A 26,409-nucleotide genomic window follows, 5' to 3' on the forward strand; every position below is an offset into this window, starting at 1 on the left:
CTGTAGATCCTGGAGATTGGAATAAAAACAAATTGTTGGAAACAAAATGTAATGATATGGAGTCATTTCAAACTTGAAGCATTAATTTTATTTTTCTCTCTCCACAGATGCTGCCAGACTTGCTGAGTTTCTCCAACACTTTCTGTTTTCTTCCAAAGAATTGCCCCTGAATGACTTAGTTTATTATTAAGGCTTGATTCTCCATAATGTTTGAAATGTTCTTTTTCATTCATGGTATTGATTGCCTTCCTTAATTGCCCTGGAGAAGATGGTGGTGACTTGCTTGCTTGAATGACTGTAGTTTTGGATTTCTCCTGGTGGAGGGCTTATGCCCGAAACATTGATTCTCCTGCTCCTTGAATGCTGCCTGACCTGCTGTGCTTTTCCAGCGCTACACTTTTTGACTCTGATCTCTATTATCTGCAATCCTCATTTTCTCCCTGGAGTTTAGGCGTGCAGGTACACCAACTGTACTGTAAGGGATGGAGTTCCAGGATTATGATCCAGGAACAATGAAGGAACAATAATATCGTTCTAAGTCAGGGAGGTGCGTGGCTTGGCAGAAAGCTGCAGATTGTGGTGTTCCCATGCGTCTGCCACATTTGACATTCTCGATGGTAAAGACCATGGGTTTGGAAAGTGCTGGTGAAGGAACCTTGGCATCTTTGTAGATACTACACACTGGTGCCACTGCAAGAACTCAATGTGAGTGGGGATGTGACCCATGCAAGCAACATTTAGGATGCCTTAGAGTCAGCATTGATTAACAAACGGAGGAAGTTTATCAGTTAGAAGAGGTTGGGGTATCGCAATTGGCCTCAGCAATTGCACTACAGTGAGGGAAAGAAAAAGAGAGGGTCCTTGCTTCTGACCATTATCCAAAGACTCCGCCTGAGCATGCATGGAAATTAATTAAGATCAACATCTGACAGGGGATGTAACACCTTCTGTGACTGAATGGGCTTTGCACCCTTATTTCCAAAACCTGCGAATGGAGAAGAGTGATTTGGGAGAGGTGGAGCTGTACCCCATGCCAAGCTCAACTAAAGAAATGAGGTAATGAAAAGAAAACCATTCTTTAAAAGAAACAAATGTATTTAAAACCTAACTTTAAAATCTGCAGCATTGTTGTTTTCTTTTCCTTTCTTTATTTCTTTGTGAAATATTCAAAGAATAATAACAAAAGATTAGAGCATGGAAGTTAAGAGGAGATGTGTTGGAAGGAAAATATCGAAGTCAGTTGGAAGAATGTTTGGATGAGGAGAGCTGCCTGTGATTGATGGATCTGTGACACTGACGATGACTTGATTGCAGTTTATTTTGGGCTGGAAGACCTCTCATCCTCCTCCTCCTCCTCCTCTGTTCCCTTATTTAGTGCGTGTGGCATTACTATGACAGGGACCTCCCTCTTGCTCAGGATAGAGCTGCTGTGATTCTGTTCACATCGCACTGATCTGTCAGGTTTCAGTCCACAATGGCTGAAAAGGAGACCGAAAAAAACAACAAAGTAGTTAAGAAAGAAGAAAATGCAGAGGGTGAAACTGGTGAAGAGGCTGCCACAGACAATTTGGAATTCCCTGAGCTGGGGCCTTTTGAAACAATTACAGGGTGAGCATCAAACCTTTTTCTATCTAAAAATGCTACTTCAGGAAAGTAGAGCAAGGTAGATATTTGTCTAATTATTGTTAAACTTTTTTTTTAACTCTGAAAAGAATGAACTATTTACCATGCTGATGTACGATACAGAACAAACTTACATCATTGACCAAGATGTGACAGATAAGGTTTAATTTTGACAAGCATGGTAAGAAATATGTTTGTCAGAAAAAAAGTGATTCATTGAATGTCAACTATAGTGTGGGTTACAAACATTGGCATGCATTGTATTTCAGTAATATTAGTCAATGTTATTTGCATGCTACTTCAGTGCTGGATTAATATGGCAGTGTGTTGGAATTTCAAAACCAATATTACAAGGACAGTTTCGGATTGGTTTCATTAATGCACTTACCTGGTATTGAGTCTTACCTGCTAGGAGTTCATATTGAGAAATTACAGGAACATTGCTGAGTAATTTGCCAGTCCATGATGAGTGAGTAACCCAGAGTGTTCTGGCAAAAATGAACATGTGTGTTTGTACATATTATGCAGAGTATACAATTATGAATGTATATCCTACAAAGCAACAAATTCAATCTTAGTCATTTTGAGATGCAATAAGATACTATATAGATGCAGAAATTCTTCTTTATACACTGTATACTGTACAACCTGCATGAAGTATATGTATCTAAAAGTTTATCTGAAGGCTAGTACTCTTAATTGTATGTGATAGGCATCAACTGCAGATTTACGTATGTTCTTATTAATACAAACGAAACAAAACTATGCTTTATTGGATGAGGGGGTGTCTGTTCATAATTTATTTCTCTGTTAATAAATACTCATCAACGTGTCTGAAGGCTAGATCCAGGTCTATCCTTCTGTACTAGGATTTTGGGAGTAGAACACCCATGTCTAATACACTGGATGTTTGACTAGATTCATATACAATAGTGGAATTTCATTGATCCCAGGCTTGCTTGAATGAAAATCGCACCAGATAATCATCACTATTACTGAGTAGCTCATTCACTGACCTACAATCTCAGAGCGAGTCTCCCCATTTAGTTCATGTGTCTGTATATTCAGACATTTAAATGGTCTACTCATACAAAGAATGTCTAGTTCTAGTCTATACAGTCATTCTACCAATGATATTTCTCAGGGTTATTATCTTCTTTAAATCTGCTGGAGAACCTGACATAGTAGTGGAGGTACAGGTACCTTGTCTACTTACAAGCTGTAGTTAGTTAGGTGTGCAGCATTCACCTGAAGGAACTGTGAATTTACAGGCTGTAGTGTATGTATTAAAAATGATGTGGAGGAGCCAGTGTTGGATGGGGTGGACAAAGTTAAAGATCACACAACACCAGGTTATTGTCCAACAGGTTTATTTGGTTGCCCTAGCTTTCAGAGCGCTGCTCTTTCATCAGGTAGCTGTGATGAAGGTAACAGTTATCTGATGAAGGAGCAGCACTATGAAAGCTAGTGCTTCTGAATAAATCTGTTGAACTACAACCTGGTGTTGTGTGATCTTTAACTATGTATTAATAGGCAGTGTCCCACCTAGAAACACTTGGGACTAAATTGTACGTTTGGCTAAGTGTCATTTTCAGGAGGGTTTCTCTCTGTGAGGTTGAGTGAATTTCCTCACTGCATCTTCCCAAACTTGTTTAATTAATTACTAACCCAGCCCACTCCTCTTGTCTGACTCTGGCCCCATGTTACTACTTGCCATCGCTGGGGTATCCCAAAGTGGACTGGCATCCCTGACACTGATGCCATCTTTAAAAGGCCATTGTAAATATGCTCAGTGCACAGCTGCCCTGCACAGTTCCTGACATTTGCCCCAGACATGAGTGTAAAGGGAAAATTAGTACCCCTGTTTATGTGCAGGTCTGGAGATCCAGGTGGATGGACTGGTGCAGAGGACCAGCAGTGGATGCTATGACACTCAACCAGGTCAGTGTAGCCTCAGCCATCTGGAGGAATCCACATCAATGTAGGAAGAAGGTCAATGACTTCCACCTCTGCCACCAGCACTGACCCATCTTATCTCCGATACCTTGCATCACTCGACTTCTGCAGCTGGACCCGCCTCCCACCAAGGGTCATACTCTAGAACTCTCACTATTACCCTGCAACATTTTCCCTCACTCACTCTCATCCTCCTCAATGCCCAATATCACTAACCCTTCATCCCCTGTGCGCTGCCTACTCATTCAATCAGGACAGCAACCCACCTGCACCAACTGTAGGAGCTGGGACAGTCACTTTCATTACTGTTAATATCTGCCTCTCTTTCTGGAAGAAAAATAACCTGCAATAGAGCCAAAAAAGATAATGAGCTGCCTAGCAATTTGCTCTTCTCTGACTCTGACTGTCCTGATTGACTGACTAACTACATCCCAGCCCCTGGATTGTATGGGAGGCTGTCCTTGACTAACTGTACCTCCCCACTGAAGGCTATCTCCCTTGACATGACTGACAACCATGGCAAGCCTCCTGGCTTTGTGTCTGTGTTAAACAACAAAGCAATATGACAGTGCTATGAGCCTGGTATCTCTGCCTGAAGGGGCAAAGAGGAAAAAGCGATGCAAGGCAGGAGAGCTGTGAGTATGCAGGTATGCACAAAGAGGGTGAGCCTGTAAAGAGCACAGGCCATGGGTGCAGCCCTCTCCGTCCATGAGCATGCAGTGTCCTTACTGTAGCACTGCAATGAGAGTTGCTGATGCAGTCTGAGGTGCAGTACTAAATTGAAGAGGCGTCCTGTAAGTGGCTTGGAGATATGCCACAAGAGTTCCCAGAGACTGGCACATGTCAGATGCAAATATAAGTGGACATGGGGTTGCTGTGCCTGATGCCTATTGAGTGCATCCAGAGAAGATGGTGTCTAACATTTGAGACTGTTTGGAACAAACAGAAAGCTTGTGCCCAGCTGCAACTTGCCTAGCAAGAATTCTCAATGCCCAGTTTGATCATGGCAGGTGATACTCTAGAAAGCTACTTACTACTGAGGTGAGATCGGAAGTTAATTAGTTCATTAACAACCAATAAGCAACTTACTGCTCCAGACGAGACTCTCATCTTTACACCTAGAACTTAGTTAAGGAGCAGCGCTCAGAAAGCTTGTGATTTCAAATAAACCTGTTGGACTATAACCTGGTGTTGTGTGATTTTTTAACTTTGCCCACCCCAGTCCAACACAGGCACCTCCACATCTTAGTCAATAGGTGCAACAAACTGTTCCCAAAATCGAGTAGGCTTTGCTGAACTTGTCATCTGATTCAGCCACCACAGCCCAGGCTGTTTGGGTTCTTCAATAAGATTCCATCATTAAAGAAATTGAGCCCTGTTAAAAAATATGTTATGTCATTGTTCATAATAAATATGATGGTTGCTGCTGTATTGTGGAAATCCTGATTAACTGGTGAGTTTAGAAGAGTGAGCAACTGGTGACAAAGGAGTTGATTTATAATGACTTTTCTAACGCACATGTGAACAGTCTGCCTAAAATAAAAGAAAATAATTTGAAATTAATTAAAATAAACTAAATATATGCCAGTGGGAATTTAGATTTAAAGTTCAGACTCACACTAAAGATAGTGGACAGCTTAACACTTTCTAATCAACTCATTCAAAGATGTTATTACACACCATTGGAATCTAGGCCTCCTGGGTCAGAGGTGGAGACACTACCTCTTCACCACAAGGGCCTCAGGTTTCAGTCTTTTAACGCTAAGACTCAACATTGGCCCCAGCTCTTGGCCTCACTGTGAAATGTGAATCCCTTGAATTAAGTATTGCTGCAATGGAAAAACCGACTGCACTCCTACCTATTGTGTAGCCGTGTGTTTCTCCAGTTCTGAAAAGGGTCACTGGACTCAAAATCGCAATGCTGTTTTCTCTCCCAGACCTGCTGAGTTGCTCCAACAATTTCTGTTTTTGTTTATTTCTCCTATCTTTGTGGGTCTGTTTTGTGAAACCTGATGATCCTTTTCCCCATTTGGTGCGGCAAAGAAACAAAAGTGGACTGCTGACCTCTAATTATTAAAATTACCTTCATGAAGAAAGCAGATGATGTGGAGGTTAAACTGAAGGGGTGAAGGTAGTCATCGGTAGAATAGTAATAGAGTTTAGTAGTAAACAAACAATCTTACTAAACTTTGAGTCACTTGGTCGAGATAAAATGAACCTGTTGCTAAAATAAGCAAAAGTATAAATAGCAGAGGCACTGGCCACAAGTTTTCAATTCTTATTGGATTCGAGAATAGTGTGGAGGAGTGGAGGATTATTAATGTTATAGCACTAGTCAAGAAGGTGGAGGCAAATACACTGAGAAACCATAGGCTGGGCAGTCTAAAATTATGGAGAGGTTATTGGAAACCATTAATATATTCAGGGAAGCTCATGGTATAAGCAGAAAATGAGGAAATGAATGCAGTCTTAAGTTAGGTACAGGAAGTATAGAATGGTGGTGGATGAATGTTTTTCACACTCATGATGCTCCTCAAGTGTCAGCTTTGTCTCTATTACATGTCCCAAATTTGACAAACTAGATTCACGTCTAGGTAGCAGCATTGTGAGGTTTGTGAATAGCACAAACCCTGGAAAAATAGTGGATAGTGATGAAAATAATTTGTGGACTTCGTAATGACAAATGTATGATGGTGAAATGGGCAGAAGCTAAGTGTGTGTAGATCAATGCAAAGAGATGTGAAATGACACACTTTGCAAGATCTATTATTGAAAACAGTGTGCTGCTTATTACATGGTTTGGAAAGTTTAAATGAGCAGAGAGACCTTCATGTTTATAAACAGAAGTTGTTAAAGGTGCAAGGCAAATTGATTAAACCAAAGCAGTTGAGTTAGAACAAAAATGCAAAGAATCCATGCTCGAAACTTATAAAACACTGGAATATTCTGGACAATTTGGGGGAGTACACTTCAGGAAATATGTAAAGGTCTAAGAAAGGATGCGTAGGAAATTCACCAAGAGGTTATGAGGGAGAGGAACTTCATCATGACATGAGGTTGGAAATTGTTCTCTTTTGAAACAAAGGCTAGAGTGGACCTGATCGAGTTAATTAATATTAGATAGAGAAAAATCACTAGTCGTCATATTTTCAAAATCAGTGACAAAAACAATTCAGAAGAGAGATGAGAGAAATTGTTTGGAATTTGGAAGACTTTACCCAAAGATATGATGGAAGCTGATGTCATAAATAATTATATAAAGGTGTTTAAACAAGTACTTACAAACGAGGAATTTACAGGGTTAAAAAATGGAGGGATGAGGTGGGATGAAGCAATTTAATTTTCTTGATGAATCAACAGAGAAATAATGGGCTTGCTGGTTTCTTTCTGAGTTGTGGAGGTGAAAATGTGTTGCTGGAAAAGCGCAGCAGGTCAGGCAGCATCCAAGGAGCAGGAGAGCGGACGTTTCGGGCATGAGCCCTTCTTCAGGAATGAGTTGTGGAGGTGCCAGTGTTGGACCGTTAAAAATCACACAACGCCAGGCTATAGTCCAACATGTTTATGGATTGAAGTGTGTATACTTCAATGCCAGAAGTATAAGAAATAAGGTAGGTGAACTTGCAGCGTGGGTTGGTACCTGGGACTTCGATGTTGTGGCCATTACAGAGACGTGGGTAGAACAGGGACAAGAATGGCTGTTGCAGGTTCCAGGGTTTAAATGTTTTAGTAGGATCAGACATGGGGGTAAAAAAGGGGGAGGTGTGGCATTACTTGTCAAAGATAGTATTACAGCAGTGGAATGGACGATGGAAGAGGACTTGCCATCTGAGGTAGTTTGGGCTGAGGTTAGAAATAGGAAAGGTGAGGTCACCCTGTTAGGTGTTTTCTACAGGCCTCCTAATAGTCCTAGAGAAGTAGAGGATAATATTGCGAGGATGATTCAGGAAAAGAGTGAAGGTAGCAGGGTGGTTGTTATGGGGGACTTTAACTTCCCAGATATTGACTGGGAGAGCTATAGCTCGAGTTCATTAGATGGGTCGGTGTTTGTCCAATGTATGCAGGAGGGTTTCCTGACACAATATGTAGACAGGCCAACAAGAGGTGAGGCTATACTGGATTTGGTTCTAGGTAATGAACCAGGCCAGGTGTTAGACTTGGAGGTAGGTGAGCACTTTGGGGACAGTGACCACAACTCGGTGACTTTTACTTTAGTGATGGAGAGGGATAAGTGTGCGCCGCAGGGCAAGAGTTATAGCTGGGGGCAGGGAAATTATGATGCAGTGAGGCATGACTTAGGATGTGTGGATTGGAAAAACAGGCTTCAAGAGAAGAACACTAATGAGATGTGGGGATTGTTCAAGGAGCAGCTACTACGTGTCCTCGATAAGTATGTACCAGTCAGGCATGGTGTAAAGGACCTTGTGAGGCAGCCGTGGTTTAGTAAGGAATTGGAATCCCTTGTGAAAGGGAAGAAGGCGGCATATGTAAAGATGAGGCGTGAAGGTTCAGTTGGGGCGATAGAGAGTTATAAGGTAGCCAGGAGGGATCTAAAGAGAGAGCTAAGAGAAGCGAGAAGGGGACATGAAAAGTCTTTAGCTGGTAGGATTAGGGAAAATCCAAAGGCTTTCTATAGGTATGTCAGGAATAAAAGGATGACTAGGGTAGGTATCGGTCCAGTCAAGGATAGTAGTGGGAAGTTGTGTGTGGAGGTGGAGGAGATTGGAGAGACACTAAATCAATACTTTTCATCAGTATTCACTCAGGAACAGGACACTGTTGCTGATGTGAATATGGAGTCACAAATGATTAGAATGGATGGCCTGGAAATATGCAGGGAAGAGGTTCTGGGAATATTGGAGAGGATGAAAATAGATAAGTCCCCTGGGCCTGATGGCATTTACCCTAGGATCCTATGGGAAGCTAGGGAGGAGATAGCAGAGCCATTGGCCTGGATTTTTATGTCGTCATTGTCAACGGGAATAGTACCAGAGGACTGGAGGATAGCGAATGTGGTCCCCTTGTTCAAGAAAGGGAGTAGGGATAGCCCTAGTAACTATAGGCCAGTGAGTCTGACTTCAGTGGTGGGCAAAGTCTTAGAGAGAATGGTAAGGGATAAGATTTATGAACATCTGGATAGGAATAACGTGATCAAGGATAGCCAGCATGGTTTTGTGAAGGGCAGGTTGTGCCTCACAAACCTTATTGAGTTCTTTGAGAAGGTGACTAAGGAAGTGGATGAGGGTAAAGCAGTAGATGTTGTGTATATGGATTTTAGTAAGGCGTTCGATAAGGTTCCCCATGGTAGGCTAATGCTAAAACTACGGAGGTATGGCATTGAGGATACATTAGAGGTTTGGATTAGGAATTGGCTGGCTGGAAGGAGACAGAGGGTGGTAGTTGATGGACTATGTTCATCTTGGAGTGCAGTTACTAGCGGTGTACCACAAGGATCTGTTTTGGGACCATTGCTTTTTGTTATCTTTATAAATGATCTAGAGGAAGGGCTTGAAAGCTGGGTAAGCAAGTTTGCGGATGACACAAAAGTCGGTGGAGTTGTGAATAGTGAGGAAGGAAGTGGTAGGTTACAGCGGGATATAGATAAGTTGCAGAGCTGGGCAGAAATGTGGCAAATGGAATTCAATGTAGCTAAGTGTGAAGTCATTCACTTTGGTAGGAGTAACAAGAAGATGGATTACTGGGCTAATGGTAGGCTACTTGGTAGTGTGGATGAGCAGAGGGATCTTGGTGTCCATGTACACAGATCTCTGAAAGTTGCCACTCAGGTAAATAGTGCTGTGAGGAAGGCATATGGTGTACTGGGCTTTATTGGTAGAGGAATTGAGTTCCGGAGTCCTGAGGTCATGTTGCAACTGTATAAGACTCTGGTGCGGCCTCATCTGGAGTATTGTGTGCAGTTTTGGTCGCCATACTATAGGAAGGATGTGGAGGCATTGGAACGAGTGCAGAGGAGGTTTACCAGGATGTTGCCTGGAATGGTAGGAAAATCTTATGAGGAAAGGCTGAGGCACTTGGGGCTGTTCTCATTGGAGAAGAGAAGGTTTAGGGGAGATTTGATAGAGGTGTATAAGATGATTAGGGGTTTAGATAGGGTCGACACTGAGAACCTTTTACCGCTAATGGAGTCAGGTGTTACTAGGGGACACAGCTTTTAATTAAGGGGTGGTAGGTATAGGACAGATGTTAGGGGTAGATTCTTTACACAGCGGGTTGTGAGTTCATGGAATGCCCTGCCAGTAGCAGTGGTGAACTCTCCTTCTTTATGGTCATTTAAGCGGGCATTGGATAGGCATTTGGAAGTTATTGGGCTAATGTAGGTTAGGTAGGATTCGGTCGGCGCAACATCGAGGGCCGAAGGGCCTGTACTGCGCTGTATCTTTCTATGTTCTATGTTCTATCTGGAAGCACTAGCTGTTCTTTCATCAGGAGACTCTGAAATCTGTGTCAATATGTGTGATCTTCTTGGAGATCCTCTCCACTTTGAGCCGGCAGTTAGTGGTATCAATGGTAGCCATGATGTGGAGGAGACGCTGTTGAACTGGGGTGTACAAAGTTAAAAATCACACAACACCAGATTATAGTCCAACAGTTTGTTTGGAAGGAGTGCTGCTCCTTCATCGCAGCTACCTGATGAAGGAGCAACACTCCAAAAGCTAGTGCTCCCAAATAAATCTTTTGGACTATAATTTGACGTTGTCTGATTTTGAATTTCTTTTTGTGTGATATAGTTTATGATTCTGTATTTCTCATGCTTCATTATTGATGGTGTTATATGAGGCTACTAGTCTGAAAAGATCAAATGAAGGCTGCCATTAAAGGGTATGTGCCTCCGAATTGGTCTTGTGTCTGAGAGAATAGCCAAGATGGAATCTTCCTTCAACACTGCCCTTCCTTCCTGCGTGAGGATTGGTGTGTCGACAGTGAAATGCTAATTCGCTGGTGTCTCGTCCTGCCAGCACAGCTGAGATAAGGAAAGTTAAAAATAAATGTGAAATTCCATTGATTGAGATATAGTTGAAAAGCCACAGCAATGTGTCCCAGGCTTCACTGGAGAGCATGATATGTGATAGAGTAGAAATCTAAAACCCCAAGTAGAAACTCTGGTGTAAGGTTCAGATGGAGAATTGAATTGGTGGGCCCATTTTAAACACCTTGCTAATATGGTGACCTTACCATATCACCTGTACTGTGACATTAGAAGAATATTTCCAATCACAGAGTCCTATTTTATTGCTCATTATATCTATGAGAGAATGACCTTTAATTTTAAACTGATTTAATTACAATACAACACAATGTGATCACTTTGATCACATTTTGTGAGACTATTTAATTGCATATAATAAAAAGCCTTATTTGATGGAGACCTTTTTATCAATTCTATAAAAAAAGTCTGAAGCGTTTCACAGATGATGAATTGCTTTGTACTACTCTGCTGTACAGAGGGATTTCTTTCTTGACAACTATCCTATACATAGCAGCATATTATTAACAGTGACTAGATAATGGATAATTAATCAGTTTCAGAGTGATTCTGTTTGAGAAGTAATGCCTTGAAAAATGCCTTGAGGAAGCCATCAGTTGCAATGAACTAAATTACTTTTGATTCTGAGTCAGAGGCTTTAGGTTTAAAAGACTGATAGATTAGATTCCTTACAGTATGGAACCAGGCCCTTTGGCTCAACAAGTCCACACCAACCCTCCGAAGAGTAACCCACCCAGACTCTTTCTCCTACCCTACACTGACCCCTGACTAATGCACCTATCACTGTGGGCAATTCAGCATGGCCAATTCATCTGGCTTGCACATCTTTGGATTGTGGGAGGAAACCCACACAGACATGGGGAGAACGTGCAAACTCCACACAAACAGTCGCCTGAGGTGGGAATCGAACCGGGGTCCTTGGCACTGTGAGCCACCGTGCCACCCCATAGTCTACTCTAGCTTTTCAGCATATAGTCTAGACAGGCACTCCAATGCAATAATAAAGGAGCGCTGCAATGTCCGAGGTGCCAGTCTTCAGATTCCAGCCTCAGGCAACTGTCTGTGTGGAGCTTGCACATTCTCCCTGCGTCTGTGTGGGTTTCTACCCACAGTCCAAACATGTGCAGATTAGGTGGATTGGCCATGGAAATGCAAGGTTACAGTGATAGAGTGGGATAGTCTTTGGAGGGTCAATGTGGACTTGATGAGCTGACTAGCCTGCAAACACACTGTAAAGATTCTATGATCCCACAGGAGAAGAAACTGCGTGAGAATGTCACTTTTCTCCAAGTTGCTTTCTTAATTTAAATAAAGTCAGAAATCACACGATACCAGGTTATAATCCAACAGGTTTATTTGAAATCACCAACTTTTGCATCAGGTGAAGTCACTCACTTGTACTTCCAAATAAACCTGTTGGATTATAACTTGATGTCATGTGACTTCTGACTTTGTCTACCCCAGTTCAACACCGGCACCTCCACATCTTAATCTTAAAAAGCCTTAGCTATGCTATAAAAGTCCCACATATTTTAAGGGTTTAGGGTTTCTCTCTTCAGTATATACACTTCCCCACTTAAGGCAGTGTATAAGATATTGAAGTTATTTTTGGTTGTAACAGAAACACATACATACACACGCGATCTCTCCCTCTCTCTCTCCTTCCAACATAGACACTTCCATACATTTTCTCCTTCTCCCTCACACACACATATAAGTCAATGCGATGAAATTGCATTTACAGGCTTGTATTTGCAGATATGTTCTATTTTGTTCAGAAAGCACGTAATCAGGAGGCAGTCAGTTAATGTGGCATTTTATAAGTCCTTACTTTGGAAACAGAACCAGTCTGATTCAAGGTTGGGATACAGACAGACTCCAACCTCACACTTCTAATACATTGTCTGAGCTGAGATGTCTTTTTTTTATATACTGATAAAACCTTAAGTTATCTTGGAGCCATGACTTGAAAGAAATTCTGGGAGTTACATATTAATCAATTGAAACCTCCATTCCCATTCTTAGTGACTATAGACTTGACAGCAATCTAGGTTTGTTCAATACAACGCATCAGTTGTATGACACTTTGATCTTTTACTATAAATTCCGCGTTCTATGATCCTGCCACACTAGCTACCTGATGATGGAGCAGCGCTCTGAAAGCTTGTACTTTCAAATAAACCTATTGGATTATAACCTGGTGTGTGAATTTTAACATTAACATTGATAGCATCTGTATATCATCCCCATGTCCACTTACAGGTTTGTTTTGCTAGTTGCAACAATTTTTTTTATGGTTGATTCCTGCATGAATATTTTAATACTTATTGTGTTCTAACTGATTAATTTATGCTAATTTCCAAATCAAACCTAAATTGCTAACGAAAATAAATATTGCTGGAAAAGCTCTGCAGGTCTAGCAGCAGTGGAGTGTGAATTATATACTGATAAAACCTTAAGTTATCTTGGAGCCATGACTTGAAAGAAATTCTGGGAGTTACATATTAATCAATTAATATGTGGAGTGAAGTCAGAGTTAACATTTTAGGGTCTAGTGATCCTTCCTCAGAAGGTCTAACCAGATATTTCTACATGCACTCCTTCATTTCTGGCCTCTTGCTTTTCTCCATTTGTGGTAGTAGTAGTGCCTTATATCTGCCTAAATTCTAAGCTGTTCAATTCTCTTCCTAAATATCATCTCTGCCTCTTTCTTCTCATTTTAAAATGCACCTTAAAACTCCTTCTGACCAAGCTGTTGTCTATTTCATAGATACCCTACACAGTGAAAGCAGACCATTCGATCCATCAAGTCCACACCAATCCTCTGAAGAGCATCCAACTCAGACCTAGATTCCTACCCTATCCTTGTAACCCTGCATTCCCCATTGCTAACCCACCTTGCCTGCACATCTTTGGACTGTGGGAGGAAACCAGAGCACCCGGAGAAAACCCATGCAGACATAGGGAGAATGTGCAAACTCCACACAGTCAGTAGCTCGAGGCTGGAATGGAGCTCAGGTCCCTGGTGCTGTAAGACAACAGTGCTAACCACTGAGCTATCATGCTGCCCTTTGGATTAATGTTTCCTTTTGCAACTGTATTTGTGACATTTTAATGTGGTCAATACATTCTCTGTGTGAAACAACGATTATTTTAAAATGTGTTTGATGTGCTTCTGATGCTTGTATACTTATAATGAGTGCTGTATTGATAAGGTTGAATACTTTATTTTTTTGCTCTGTCCAATACCTGCTTCTTTCTTTTCCAGGCAACGCATGCCATCTGCTTTCTTCAAATTCCAGTTCAAAAACGTAGAATATTCTTCAGGACGGCACAAAACCTTTTTGTGCTATTCAGTGGAGAAGCAGGGCACGGAATGTGAGAGGTCAGAGGGATATGTGGAGGATGAGCACGCGGGCACCCACGCAGAAAATGCCTTCTTCACAGATATCTTCACGGAGTGTGATGGGAGCCTGAGCTACTCCATCATTTGGTATGTGTCCTCCAGTCCTTGCGCGGTGTGTGCTGCCAAAATCGCTGAGTACCTGAGCAATTCCCCCAACGTGGAGCTCACCATCTTCATGGCACGCTTGTTCATGTGGGAAGAGGCCGAAATTCATCAGGGCCTACGGCAACTGAAAGCAGCTGGCTGCCGGTTGAGAATCATGAAGGCACCAGAGTATAATTACTGCTGGAACACCTACGTTGACAACGAAGGGGAGGCTTTTACACCTTGGGAGGACCTTCAAGACAGCAGCACGTTCTACGAAGAAAAACTACATGAAATTCTACAACAAGCCTAGAAGGTGAGGACTTTGCCAGAATTTTGGCTTGCCACCGTGCTGATGGTTTTGATTTTTACCTCCCGGTCTAGCGTTTACTTCCCTCATTCATTGGTGATTTGTGTATATTTCTGGCAAGGCCTCCATCCCCAGTAGCATTTGAGTGGACTTGCTGCGCTGTTTCGGAGGACTGTGAAGAGTCAACTGCATTGCCATGGGTCAAGCGTTACATATAGGCTAGATCAGGTAAGGACAGCAGATTTCCATCCCAAAAGCATATCAGTGAAACAGGTGGATTTTAACAACAACAAAAATGTAATTATCACTACTGAGACCATCTTTGTATTCCAGATGTATTTGTTTAAATTCCACTAACGTTGAAGGATATTTGAACCCATAGAACATAGAATATTACAGAGCAGTACAGGTCCTCGATGTTGTGCTGACCAATCTGAAGTCCATCTAACCTACAATATTCTATTCTCATCCCTATATTTATCCAATGACAATTTAAATGTCCTTAAACTTGACGAGTCTACTACTGTTCCATGCGCTTACTACTCTCTGAGGAAAGGACCTACTTCTGACATCTGTCCTATATCTATCACCCTTCAATTTAAAGCAATGTCCCCTCGTGCTAGCCATCACCATCCGAGGAAAAAGGCTCTCACTGTCCACCCTATCTAATCCCCTGATCATCTTCTGTGACTCTATTATGTCACCTCTTAACCTTTTTTTCTCTAACAAAACCAGCCTCTAGTACCTCAGACTTTCTTCATAAGAACTTCCCTCCATACCAGGAAACATCTTAGTAAATCTCCTCTGCACCCTTTCCAAAGCTTCCAGATCCTTCCTATAATGCAGCAGCAAGAACTGTATGTAATACTTCAAGTGTGGCCACACGAGAGTATTGTACGGCTGCAACATGATGTCATGGCTCTGAAACTCAATCCCTCTACCATTAAAAGCTAACACACCGTATGCCTTCTTAACAACCCTATCAACCTAGGTGGCAACTTTCAGGGATCTATGCACATGGACACCAAGATCTCTCTGCTCATCCACACTACCAAGAATCTTACCATTAGCCCAGGATTCTGCATTCCTGTTACTCTTTCCAAAGTGAATCGCCTCACACTTTTCCGCATTAAACTCCATTTGCCACCTCTCGGCCCAGCTCTGCAACTTACCTATGTCCCTCTGTAACCTGCAACATCCTTTGTCACTATCCACAACTCCATCAACTTTAGTGGTGTCCGTAAATTTACCAACCCACCCATCTATGCCCTCATCCAGGTCATTTATAAAAATGACAAACTGCAGTGGCCCTAAAACAGACCCTTGCAGTACACCACTAATAACTGAACTCCAGGATGAACATTTCCCATCAACCACCATACTCTGTCTTCTTTCAGATAACCAAATTCTGATTGAAACTAATAAATCACCCTCAATCCCACGCCTCTGTATTTTCTGCAGTAGCCTAACTTGGGGAACCTTATCAAATACCTTATTGAAATGCATATACATTAAATCAACTGCTTTACCCTCATCCACCTGTTTGGTCACCTTCTCAAAGAACGCAATAAGGTTTGTGAGACATGACCTACACAAAACCATGTTGACTATCTCTAATCAAATTATTAATTAATTATAAATCTTACCTCTTATAATCCTTTTCAAGATTTTACCCACCAACCGAAGTAAGGCTCACTAGTCTATAATTATAATAGTTGTCCCTACTCCTTTTCTTGTACAAGGGGACATCATTTACTATCCTCCAGTCATCTGGCACTATTCCTGTAGACAATGACGACATAAAGATCAAAGCCAAAGGCTCTGTAATCTCCTTCCTAGCTTCCCAGAGAATGCCAGGATAAATCCCATCTGGCCCAGGGGACTTATCTATTTTCACACTTTTCAGAATTACTAACACCTCCTCCTTATGAACCTCAATCCCATCTAGTCTAAAAGTTTATATCTCAATATTCTCCTCAACAACATTGCCTTTTTCCTGTGTAAATACTGATGAAAAATATTCATTTAGCACCTTCCCTATGTCTTTGGACTCCATGCATAACTTCCCACTACTGTCCTTGACTGGCCCTAATCTTACTGTAGTCATTCTTTTATTCCTGACATATTTATAGAAAGCTTTAGGGTTTTCCTTGATCTTACTTGCCAAAGACTTCTCATTTTCCCTCTGGGCTCTTCTTAGCTCTCTCTTTAGGTCCTTCCTGGCTAACTTTATCTCAAGCCTTCATACCTCATCCTTACATAAGCCTTCTTCTTCCTCTTGACAAGAGATTAAACTTCTTTATTAAGCTATGGTTCCCTTGCTCGACAACTTACTCCCTGCCTGACAGGTACACTTATCAAGGACCTGCAGTAGCTTTTCCTTGAATAAGCTGCACATTTCGATTGTGCTCATTCCCTGCAGCTTCCTTCCCCATCCTATACTTCCCAAACCATACCTAATCGCATCCTAATTGCCTTTCCCCCAGCTATAATTCTTGCCCTGCGGTAAATACCTGTCCCTTACCATTGCTAAAGTAAACATAATAGAATTGTGGTCACTACCACCAAGGTGCTCACCTACCTCCAAATCTAACACCTGGCCTGGTTCATTATCCAGACCAAATCCAAAGTGGCCTTGCCTCTTGTTGGCCTATCTTCATACTGTGTCAGGAAACCCTTCTGCACACATTGGACAAAAACTGACTCATCCAGACTATTCGAACCATAGTACTTCCAGTCAATGTTTGGAAAGTTAAAGCCCCTATAACAACTACCCTGTTACTTTCACTCCTATCTAGAATCATCCTTGCAATCCTTTCCTCTACATTTATGAAACTTTTTGGAGGCCTATAGAAAACTCCCAACAGGGTGACCTCTCCTTTCCTGTTTCTAAACTCACCATATATTACTTCAGGAGACGAGTCCTCATCAAATGTCCTTTCTGCCACTGTAATACTGTCGTTGACTAACAATGCCACACCCCTCTTCTTTTAACACCTTCCCTGATCTTAATGAAACATCTAAACCCTGGAACCTGCAGCAACCATTCCTGCCCTATTCTATCCATGTCTGCAAAATGGCCACAATATCGAAGTGTCAGGTACCAACCCATGCTGCAAGTTCACCCACCTTGTTCCATATGCTCCTGGCATTGATGTAGACACACTTCAAACCACCTTCCTGCCTGCCAGTACACTCCTGCGACCTTGAAACCTTATTCATGACATCACTACTCTCCCGCACTTGTACACTGAAACTACAATTCAAGTTCCCATCCCCCTGCTGAATTAGTTTAAACCCTCCCGAAGAGCATTAGCAAACTCCCCCTCAGAATATTGGTACCTCTCTGGTTAGGTGTAGACCATCCTGTCTGTAGAGGTCACACCTATCCCAGAATTAGCCCTAATTATCCAGGTATCTGAATCCCTCCCTCCTGCACCCTTCCTGTAGCCATGTGTTCAACTGCTCTCTCTCCCTATTCCTCATCTTGCTTGCACGTGGTACGTGCCCATGTAGCTAATGCCCATGTTCAGGGCATTAGCCTAAACCTGCTGGATTACTAAGCCAGTGACATTATCACCATACCACCCTCTTCCCTTGGCACACTTACCTATTGGTATTGATCAACGAAAGATAAGGAATGTTAAAAATGCCAACGCTACCAGTTTGGTTAATGTTCCATTGACTTAGCACCAATATATCAGAAAATAAAGAGTTTGAACTCTACACCAGACAATCCTGGTGAGTGGACACCACAGCTCTTACTCTGAACCATATTTAATATTTAGAAATCATATTTAATACCCAAACTAATTATAAAATATGGGAGTCCATAACATTATCCTGCCGTGCAAACTGTAAGTCTAAATTGATATAAAAATTGTAGCCATTGAAAAGGTTTCATATTGTGATTTGATCGACTGACAAGCAGCCTGCAAATTTGTCTATGATTCACACTGTTGTCTGAGGGAAGAATGTAAACACTGGAAAGCAACACCAGGAATGGATATAAAATAAGTGCATAAGAAATAAGGGTAGATCATAGAACGCCGCCATTTGACATGCTCCTGACTGACCTCCTACCCTACCTTCATTTTCCCATGTGTTTCTCATATCTGTTAATTCCCTCAAAGATAAAGATTTAGTGATTCCACCTAATGCTCAACAACTGACCATTCACAATTCACTATGTTAGAAAATTCCTAAGATTCACAAAATTTATCCCCACTCTTACTCTAAATTCACCAACCAGGAGGAGCAATCTTTCTGTGTCTATCTAATTTTGAGCCTCTTCAGAATCATGTATATTTAAATCACCTCTCTTTTCACCTAAACTATAGAGAGCAGAGACCCAATTATCTTCCCATCATAGGATGACCTGTCACTTCAGCACACAATCTAGTAAACCACTGGAATACTTTCTATTCATATTTTTCTCATTGTGGAAATAGGTATTTCTAAATGGCAGCATTTGAGGCATATTTTAAACTTCCCTTTCCCTTGCTTCCAAGACAAATGAATCCTTACTAAGATATAAATACCAAAATTGTATTGTACTTCAGGGATGAGCTTAGCAAAGTCCTTCACAAATTCACAACCGTTCTCCTTTTTGTCCTCCCTTACTCTAAAGACCAATATGTAATGATTAGATTCCCGAAAGTGTGGAAACAGGCCCTTCGGCCCAACAAGTCTACATTGACCTTCCAAAGAGTAATCCACCCAGACCCATTTCCCTCTGACAAATGCACCTAACACTATGGGTAATTTAGCATGGCTAATCCACCTGACCTCCACATCTTTGGACTGTGGGAGGAAACCCACGCAGACACAGGGAGAATGTGCAAACTCCACATAGACAGTCACTCAAGGCTGGAATCGAACCCAGGTGTTGTGAGGTTGCAGTGCTAACCACTGGACCACTGTGCCACCTTTAGCTTCCTCCTTAATTGCTTAATGTTTCTGGAAGCCAATTTTCAGCATTGAATTTTCCCTACATGATAAACATCAGTTACCTTGTTGCCAATTCATATAACTAGTCTTTATCTCTTTGTAGTCTATTTGTGTCCTCCTCAAATTACTACCTGGCATTACATCATCAGGAACTCTTGGTCTCTCTATCCAAGTCATTAACACAGATTGTACGCTCAGATCCTTGAGGTAATTCTGCCCTGCCAATTTAAAGTGTTCTCATTTATCCCTACTCTCTGCTTCTCGCCTGTTAACTAAGTCTCAATTGATGCTCATATTTTACTCCCAATGTCATGAGCCCTTACCTTGCTTAATATCTTTGTTGAAAATGTGTTGCTGGTTAAAGCACAACAGGTTAGGCAGCATCCAAGGAACAGGAAATTCGACGTTTCGGGCCAGAGCCCTTCATCAGGAATGAGGAGAGTGTGCCAGGCAGGCTAAGATAAAAGGTAGGGAGGAGGGACTTGGGGGATGGGCGATGGAGATGTGATAGGTGGAAGGAGGTCAAGGTGAGGGTGATAGGCCGGAGTGGGGTGGGGCGGAGAGGTCAGGAAGAAGATTGCAGGTTAGGAGGGCGGTGCTGAGTTCGAGGGAATCGACTGAGACAAGGTGGGGGGAGGGGAAATGAGGAAACTGGAGAAATCTGAGTTCATCCTTTGTGGTTGGAGGGTTCCCAGGTGGAAGATGAGGCGCTCTTCCTCCAACCGTCGTGTTGTTATGTTCTGGCGATGGAGGAGTCCAAGGACCTGCATGTCCTCGGTGGAGTGGGAGGGAGAGTTAAAGTGTTGAGCCACGGGGTGGTTGGGTTGGTTGGTCCGGGCGTCCCAGAGGTGTTCCCTGAAGCGTTCCGCAAGTAGGCGGCCCATCTCTCCAATATAGAGGAGGCCACATCGGGTGCAGCGGATGCAATAGATGATGTGTGTGGAGGTGCAGGTGAATTTGTGATGGATATGGAAGGATCCCTTGGGGCCTTGGAGAGAAGTAAGGGAGGAGGTGTGGGCGCAAGTTTTGCATTTCCTGCGGTTGCAGGGGAAGTAATATTGTTGTATAAGGCACCTCATTGAAAGCCTTTTGATATCCCGTATACCATAGTTATTGACTCGCCTTTATCTACCCTACTGGTTAGATCTTAAAAACTCAAATAAATTCTTCAATTATGATTTCCCTTTGTAAAACATTATTGACAACGTCAGACGATACCTTGATTTATAAGTTGATTAAAACTACCTTAATATCAGACTCCAGTCTTTTCTAGACACTTGGTGTCATGCTAACTGATCTGGGGTTCCCTGTTTCTGTTCCTCCTCATTGCTTGAATCACGGTGTTAAAGTTGCCAGTTAATGAAGGGCTTTTGCCTGAAACGTCGATTTTACTGCTCCTCGGATGCTGCCTGAACTGCTGTGCTTTTCCAGCACCACTAATCCAGAATAAAGTTGCTAGCTACCAATCACAGAGACCTTTCCACTATCCAGGGAATTTTGGAAAATCAAAACTCGTGCTTTACCACCTTTCTTGTTTCCTTTCTTGTGCAAACTTTGGACAGTAAAACAACAGGGTAAAATCAGTAAACTGTTTATCTGACTGTGAGTATTTGCAATATGGCTTGTGGACAACTAATACAAAGGAACACATCTTCCATCATTTTCACTGTGAGATCAGCAGTGTTGTACGTATATGTGATTTTTCCTCTCAATTACTCTACTGTGGCCTTGTTGTGGTTTGTCAAAATAAATAGTTAATTAATAGGCTATGATAGCAGCAAGCACAAGTCTTGTCATACAATGGTAGCATTCCTAGCTCTGAACCAGAAGCTCTGGGTTCAAGTCCCAGTCCAGGACTTGTTGGCCAAGAGGATTTGTTCATGACATGGCCAAGCAAATTGATTATTAGGCCTGTAAGTCCCCTCAGTATGGCAGACGATAAGAGTGGGGGTTCTTTCTGGTTAGCTAAACAGGCAACAGTAAACCATTGCAGTACTTTGTCCATTAGTGTGGAAACAAATCATATTCTTCCAACTTGCATTGAATCTCACTGGAGCACTGCAGTGGGCCCAAGACCTTCATACCCGTTATGTCAACTTACTTCCTACTTCCACTAACTACTCCATTCTCCTTCACCTACTACACCAATTCATTGAGTATCTAGAATAAGTGAACCGCCAACAACTATCAAGAAGCTCAACATCATTCAGGCCAAAGCAACCTGCTTGACAGGTACCCTATCCAGCATCTTCAACATTCATTCCCTTTACATCACTACGTGGTGGAGCAATGTTTACAAAACACACAGTGACAACTCATTAAGGCTGCTTATACTGTACCTTCAAACCCTTGATCTCTACCAGCTAGAAGGACAAGGACAGTAGATGCATGGGATCTGGGGCTACTGAAATCCAAAGCTCAGGGATGGTTACTGTGCTTGGGACTGGGTTGTGGGGTGTTGAGGTCAGAGGCTGGGGATATGGACCAGGAACAGCACCGGGTCTCATGATGTCTGTCCTTAACACACTGAGTGTTTCTATAGCCCAAGTTCTGCAGCAATTTCAAATTGGCAGCCCATCACAAAATTCGCAGAAGCAATTAGGGAAGGACAAGAAATGGTGGCCTAGCCAGTGATGCCCTCATCCCACGAATAATTTTTAAAAATATCCAAAAGTACTTATGCATGTAGGAGAAAAATATCATTCTGCTAGTTAAATTGTTAAATTGCAGACAACCCTACATTTGAAAAGCACTCTAATGCATCAACATACAGTTGACAGTTCTGGACACTTATTGACAGTCTTTGATATTTTCCACAGAACTTAGGTACGACTTATCCCATGACCATTTCTGCAGAGGCCTGTTACTTTTCCAAAGGGGTACCTTGTCTATCCAAAAGAAATCTACTAAACTAATCTACTGGTCTAATCACCACAATCACATTCCAAACATTAGGGAATGCATGATCTGATTTCATTGAAAGCAGGTGGCCATGTCAGTGTGAACAACTGGAAGTAAACAAGAACCCTTCAGTCCTCAGAGATGCTCTCTCTCTGTCCTGGTGAAAATGGGGCCTAGTGTACATTGACATTTTTTTTTGTTAATGTTTAACCTCCTACACTGTGTTAAAAAATAACAGTCATACAATTATTGATTTTTCTGACTAGACTTGAGAATGATTTGAATTGTACAAAGCCAGTGTGGGGTGTTAGTGCTTTCAGGTTTATTCCTGTTCGGAGTAAGAGTAGCTTCTGGTTATGAATTAAAGGCATTACTTCAGAATACAATGTTAATAAATGTGAATTCATGCATTTTGGTCAGAGTAATAGTAAAAAGGATTATTACTTGAATGGTAAATAGTTGCAGCATGCTGCTATGCAGAGGGGTCTGGTGTCCTTGTGCATGAACCACAGAAGGTTGGTCTGCAGGTACGACAAATAATTAAGAAAGCAAGTGGAACTTTGTCCTTCATTGCTAAAGGGATGGAGTTTAAAAGCAGGGACGTTATTTTGCAGTTACATAGGGTGCTGGAGAGGCCACACCCGGAGTACTGCGTGTAGTTTTGGTCTCCTTACTTGAGAAAGGATGTACTGGCACTGGAGGGGGTGCAGAGGAGATCATCTAGGTTGATTCTGGAGTTGAGGGGGTTGAATTATGAGGAGAAACTGAGTAGGCTGGGATTATAGTCATTGGAATTCAGAAAAATGAGGGGAGATATTGTAGAACATATAAAATTATGAAGGGAATAGATAGGGTAGAAGTGGAGAAGATGTTCCCACTGGTGGGTGAAGCTAGGACAAGAGGGGCATAGCCTCAAGATTAAAGGGAGCAGATTTAGGACTGAATTGAGAAAGAACTTCTTCACCCAGAGGGTTATTAATCTATGGAATTCCTTGCCCAGTGAAGTGGCTGAAGCTATTCCAGTATACATTTTTAAAGCTCAGGTCTATTTCTTTAGACCAACAAAGGAATTAAGGGATATGGTGAAAACATGGGTAAGTGGAGCTGAGTCCATGAAAAGATCAACCATGATCTTATTGAATGGCAGAGCAAGCTCGATGGGCCGGATGGCCTACTCCTGCTCCAAGTTCTTATGAAGTACACTGTAGAATATTAAGTGCGTGAACGTAACTGTGATTGTTTTGCTGCCATGCTGTAAGCCCCTGGTTACACTGCATGTTGTGCAGGCACTATTAGAAGTTTCTAACAGCACTCAGATGTGTTCATAACTATAATAAAAGCCGCCAATTGACATTTCAGCTTGTTTGCCAAATCAGTAAGACCAAAGCTGAGTCCATGTTTTGGAGGGAACTGGGAGAATACACTCTGCTGGAAGTTATTATAGTTAAAGGTATCTTATGGAAAAGGAAACCAATATTTTATTTGAAACCAATTGGACTGCTGTGAAAATTATTTAATTATAAATAATTTGGTGCTGCAGTTTACAGTTGGCAATTACTGATAGTTTGAATAGAAGCATAACACAGTGACAGCTTTTGCATTTCAAGCACTTCCTTCCATACTGAGAAAGCTTTGAAAACCTGTAAAATGATGTCTTCAATTGAATAAAAAATAAAGATCAGGATAGGGAAAGGTTACTCTGCTCACTGGAGTTCATCCATCTGATGCTGTAATATTGACTTCATAATGACACAGTGTTCAAATGTACTTTGACTATCCCAAATGCTTTAATAGTGAGGGGCTTTTTTCCACTGCAGGTTTACATTATTTTTTCACTTACTTAAGTTTAAGTCATCTCGCACATTTTCCTGTCATATTTGAAGGGAACAAGTTGGATTTGACAATGAATATTTAATATATCTCAGTGATATCACATCTTATTTGCCACTCAATATATTTAGTGTTTCCAAATGTTCCCACTTCCTTTTACACTTAAAAACAGTGGAATAATATGATTAGCATTGTAATAAAGTAAATAGAGTAACAACTGATCCAGTCCTCTCTATAACCACAAACCCGGCAGCAAACATTGGCTATTTTTTTTTGTTCCTCTTACGGGTCAAATCCTCTGACCGACTGCAACCAGATTCACAGCAACTTTACCTGCCCTGTCTCAATCTCATTTTTATTGGGCTTAGGCCTGGCAAAGTAAGCCGAAGAACATCAGGAGCATGACTAGGAGCTATCATTAGGGATGGGGTGAATGGACTTTTTAAAAAGTATCTGCAGATCAGAGAAAACCTGTGGGTTTTATAAAGGGGAGAATGTGCCTAATGAACTTAATTGAATGTTTTTGAATAGGTCACTAAAATAGTGGATAGGATATGCATGCTATTTATTTAATCTGACAACACATACTGATAATGTCCTTCATAGAGTCACAGAGTCATCGAGATGTGCAGGACGGAAACAGACCCTTCGGTCCAACATGCCCATGCTGATGAGTTATCCCAACCCAATCTAGTCCCACCTGCCAGCACCCGGTCCATATCCCTCCAAACCCTTCCTATTCATATACCCATCCAAATGCCTCTTAAATGTTGCAATTTTACCAGCCTTCACCACTTCCTCTAGCAGCTCATTCCATACATGTGCCACCCTCTGCGTGAAAATGTTGCCCCTTAGGACTCTTTTATATCTTTCCTCTCTCACCCTAGACTTATGCCGTCTAGTTCTGGACTCCCCTACTCCAGGGAAAAGACTTTGCCTATTTACCCTTTCCATGCCCCTCATAATTTTGTAAACCTCTATAAGGTCACCCTTCAACCTCCGATACTCCAGGGAAAACAGCGTCAGCCTGTTCAGCCTCTCCCTATAGCTCAAATCCTCCAACCCTGGCAACATGCTTGTAAATCTTTTCTGAACCCTTTCAAGTTTCACAACATCTTTCCGATAGGAAGGAGACCAGAATTGTACGCAACATTCCAACAGTGGCCTAACCAATGTTCTGTATGGCCGCAACATGACCTCCCAACTCCCAACTCAATACTCTGACCAATAAAGGAAAGCATACCAAATGCCTTCTTCACTATCCTATCTACCTGTGACTCCACTTTCAAGGAGCTATGGACCTGCACTCCAAGGTCTCTTTGTTCAGCAACACTCCCTAGGACCTTACCATTAAGTATATAAGTCCTGCTAAGATTTGCTTTCCCAAAATGCAGCACCTTACATTGATCTGAATTAAACTCCATCTGTCACTTCTCAGCCCATTGGCCCATCTGGCCAAGATCCTGTTGTAATCTGAGGTAACCCCCTTCGCTGTCCACTACACCTCCAATTTTGGTGTCATCTCCAAACTTACTAACTGTACCTCTCATGTTCGCATCCAAATCATTTATGTAAATGACAAAAAGTAGAGGGCCCAGCACCGATCCTTGTGGCACTCCACTGATCACAGGCCTCCAGTCTGAAAAACAACCCTCCACCACCATATTAGACTGTTAAATGAAGTTGAATATTATGAAAATAAAAGCAAATTATTGAGCTGATAAGGATGTGTGGCTGAGCATCAGGACACAGTTTGAATAATAGGTAGATACTCTACTTGGCAGAATATAACTAATGCTATTCAGAAGGATCTGTGTGGAGCTTCAATTATTCATCATATTTTTAACAACCTAGATAATGATAGAGAAAGCCACGCATTCAAGTTTATCAAATCATATGAAGATCATAAGCAGTGTTGATGAAAGAAAGACATATTGACAAATTAAGTGACTTGCAAATCTCTCATGAATGAATATCACTATAGAGAAAGACAAGGTCATCCACTATGGAACTGACATGGATAGAATACTGTTCAAATGGTGAAAATCTTGAAACAATGGAGACCCGACAAGACTTAGTTGCCCATGAGCATAGTTTGTGATGGACAGATATAGGAAATAGTCATAGGCTAATGGAGTACTAGCCATTATGTCTGACAGAATAGAATTAAAGCAGGAAATGGATTGGGGTGGGGGGATGTGGTAGGCAGAGGGAAAAAAGCCAACTATAAAAAGCCCTGGTCACTTGGGAATACTATGGACAATTCAGGACACCACACCTTAAAAGAAACATATCAGCTTTGGAGAGAGTGCAGTATGCATTAACCAGAATCATAAGCAGACTCCA

The 26,409-nt window shown here is 41.8% G+C and overlaps 1 protein-coding gene across 1 annotated transcript in view; it reads left to right on the forward strand.

The window, feature by feature from the left end:
* Window positions 1-1,421: 1,421 nt before the first annotated feature.
* LOC132828221 (C->U-editing enzyme APOBEC-2-like) overlaps window positions 1,422-26,409 on the forward strand; it is a 30,656-nt gene continuing 5,668 nt past the window's right edge. The window contains exons 1-2 of the mRNA XM_060845175.1: window positions 1,422-1,608; window positions 13,851-14,388. Of these exons, the coding sequence (XP_060701158.1) occupies window positions 1,475-1,608; window positions 13,851-14,385 (669 nt within the window). The 5' untranslated portion in view covers window positions 1,422-1,474 and the 3' untranslated portion in view covers window positions 14,386-14,388. The remainder of the gene's footprint in view (window positions 1,609-13,850; window positions 14,389-26,409) is intronic.

The sequence above is a fragment of the Hemiscyllium ocellatum genome, chromosome 26 (genome assembly GCF_020745735.1).
Source record: "Hemiscyllium ocellatum isolate sHemOce1 chromosome 26, sHemOce1.pat.X.cur, whole genome shotgun sequence".
NCBI lineage: Eukaryota > Metazoa > Chordata > Chondrichthyes > Orectolobiformes > Hemiscylliidae > Hemiscyllium > Hemiscyllium ocellatum.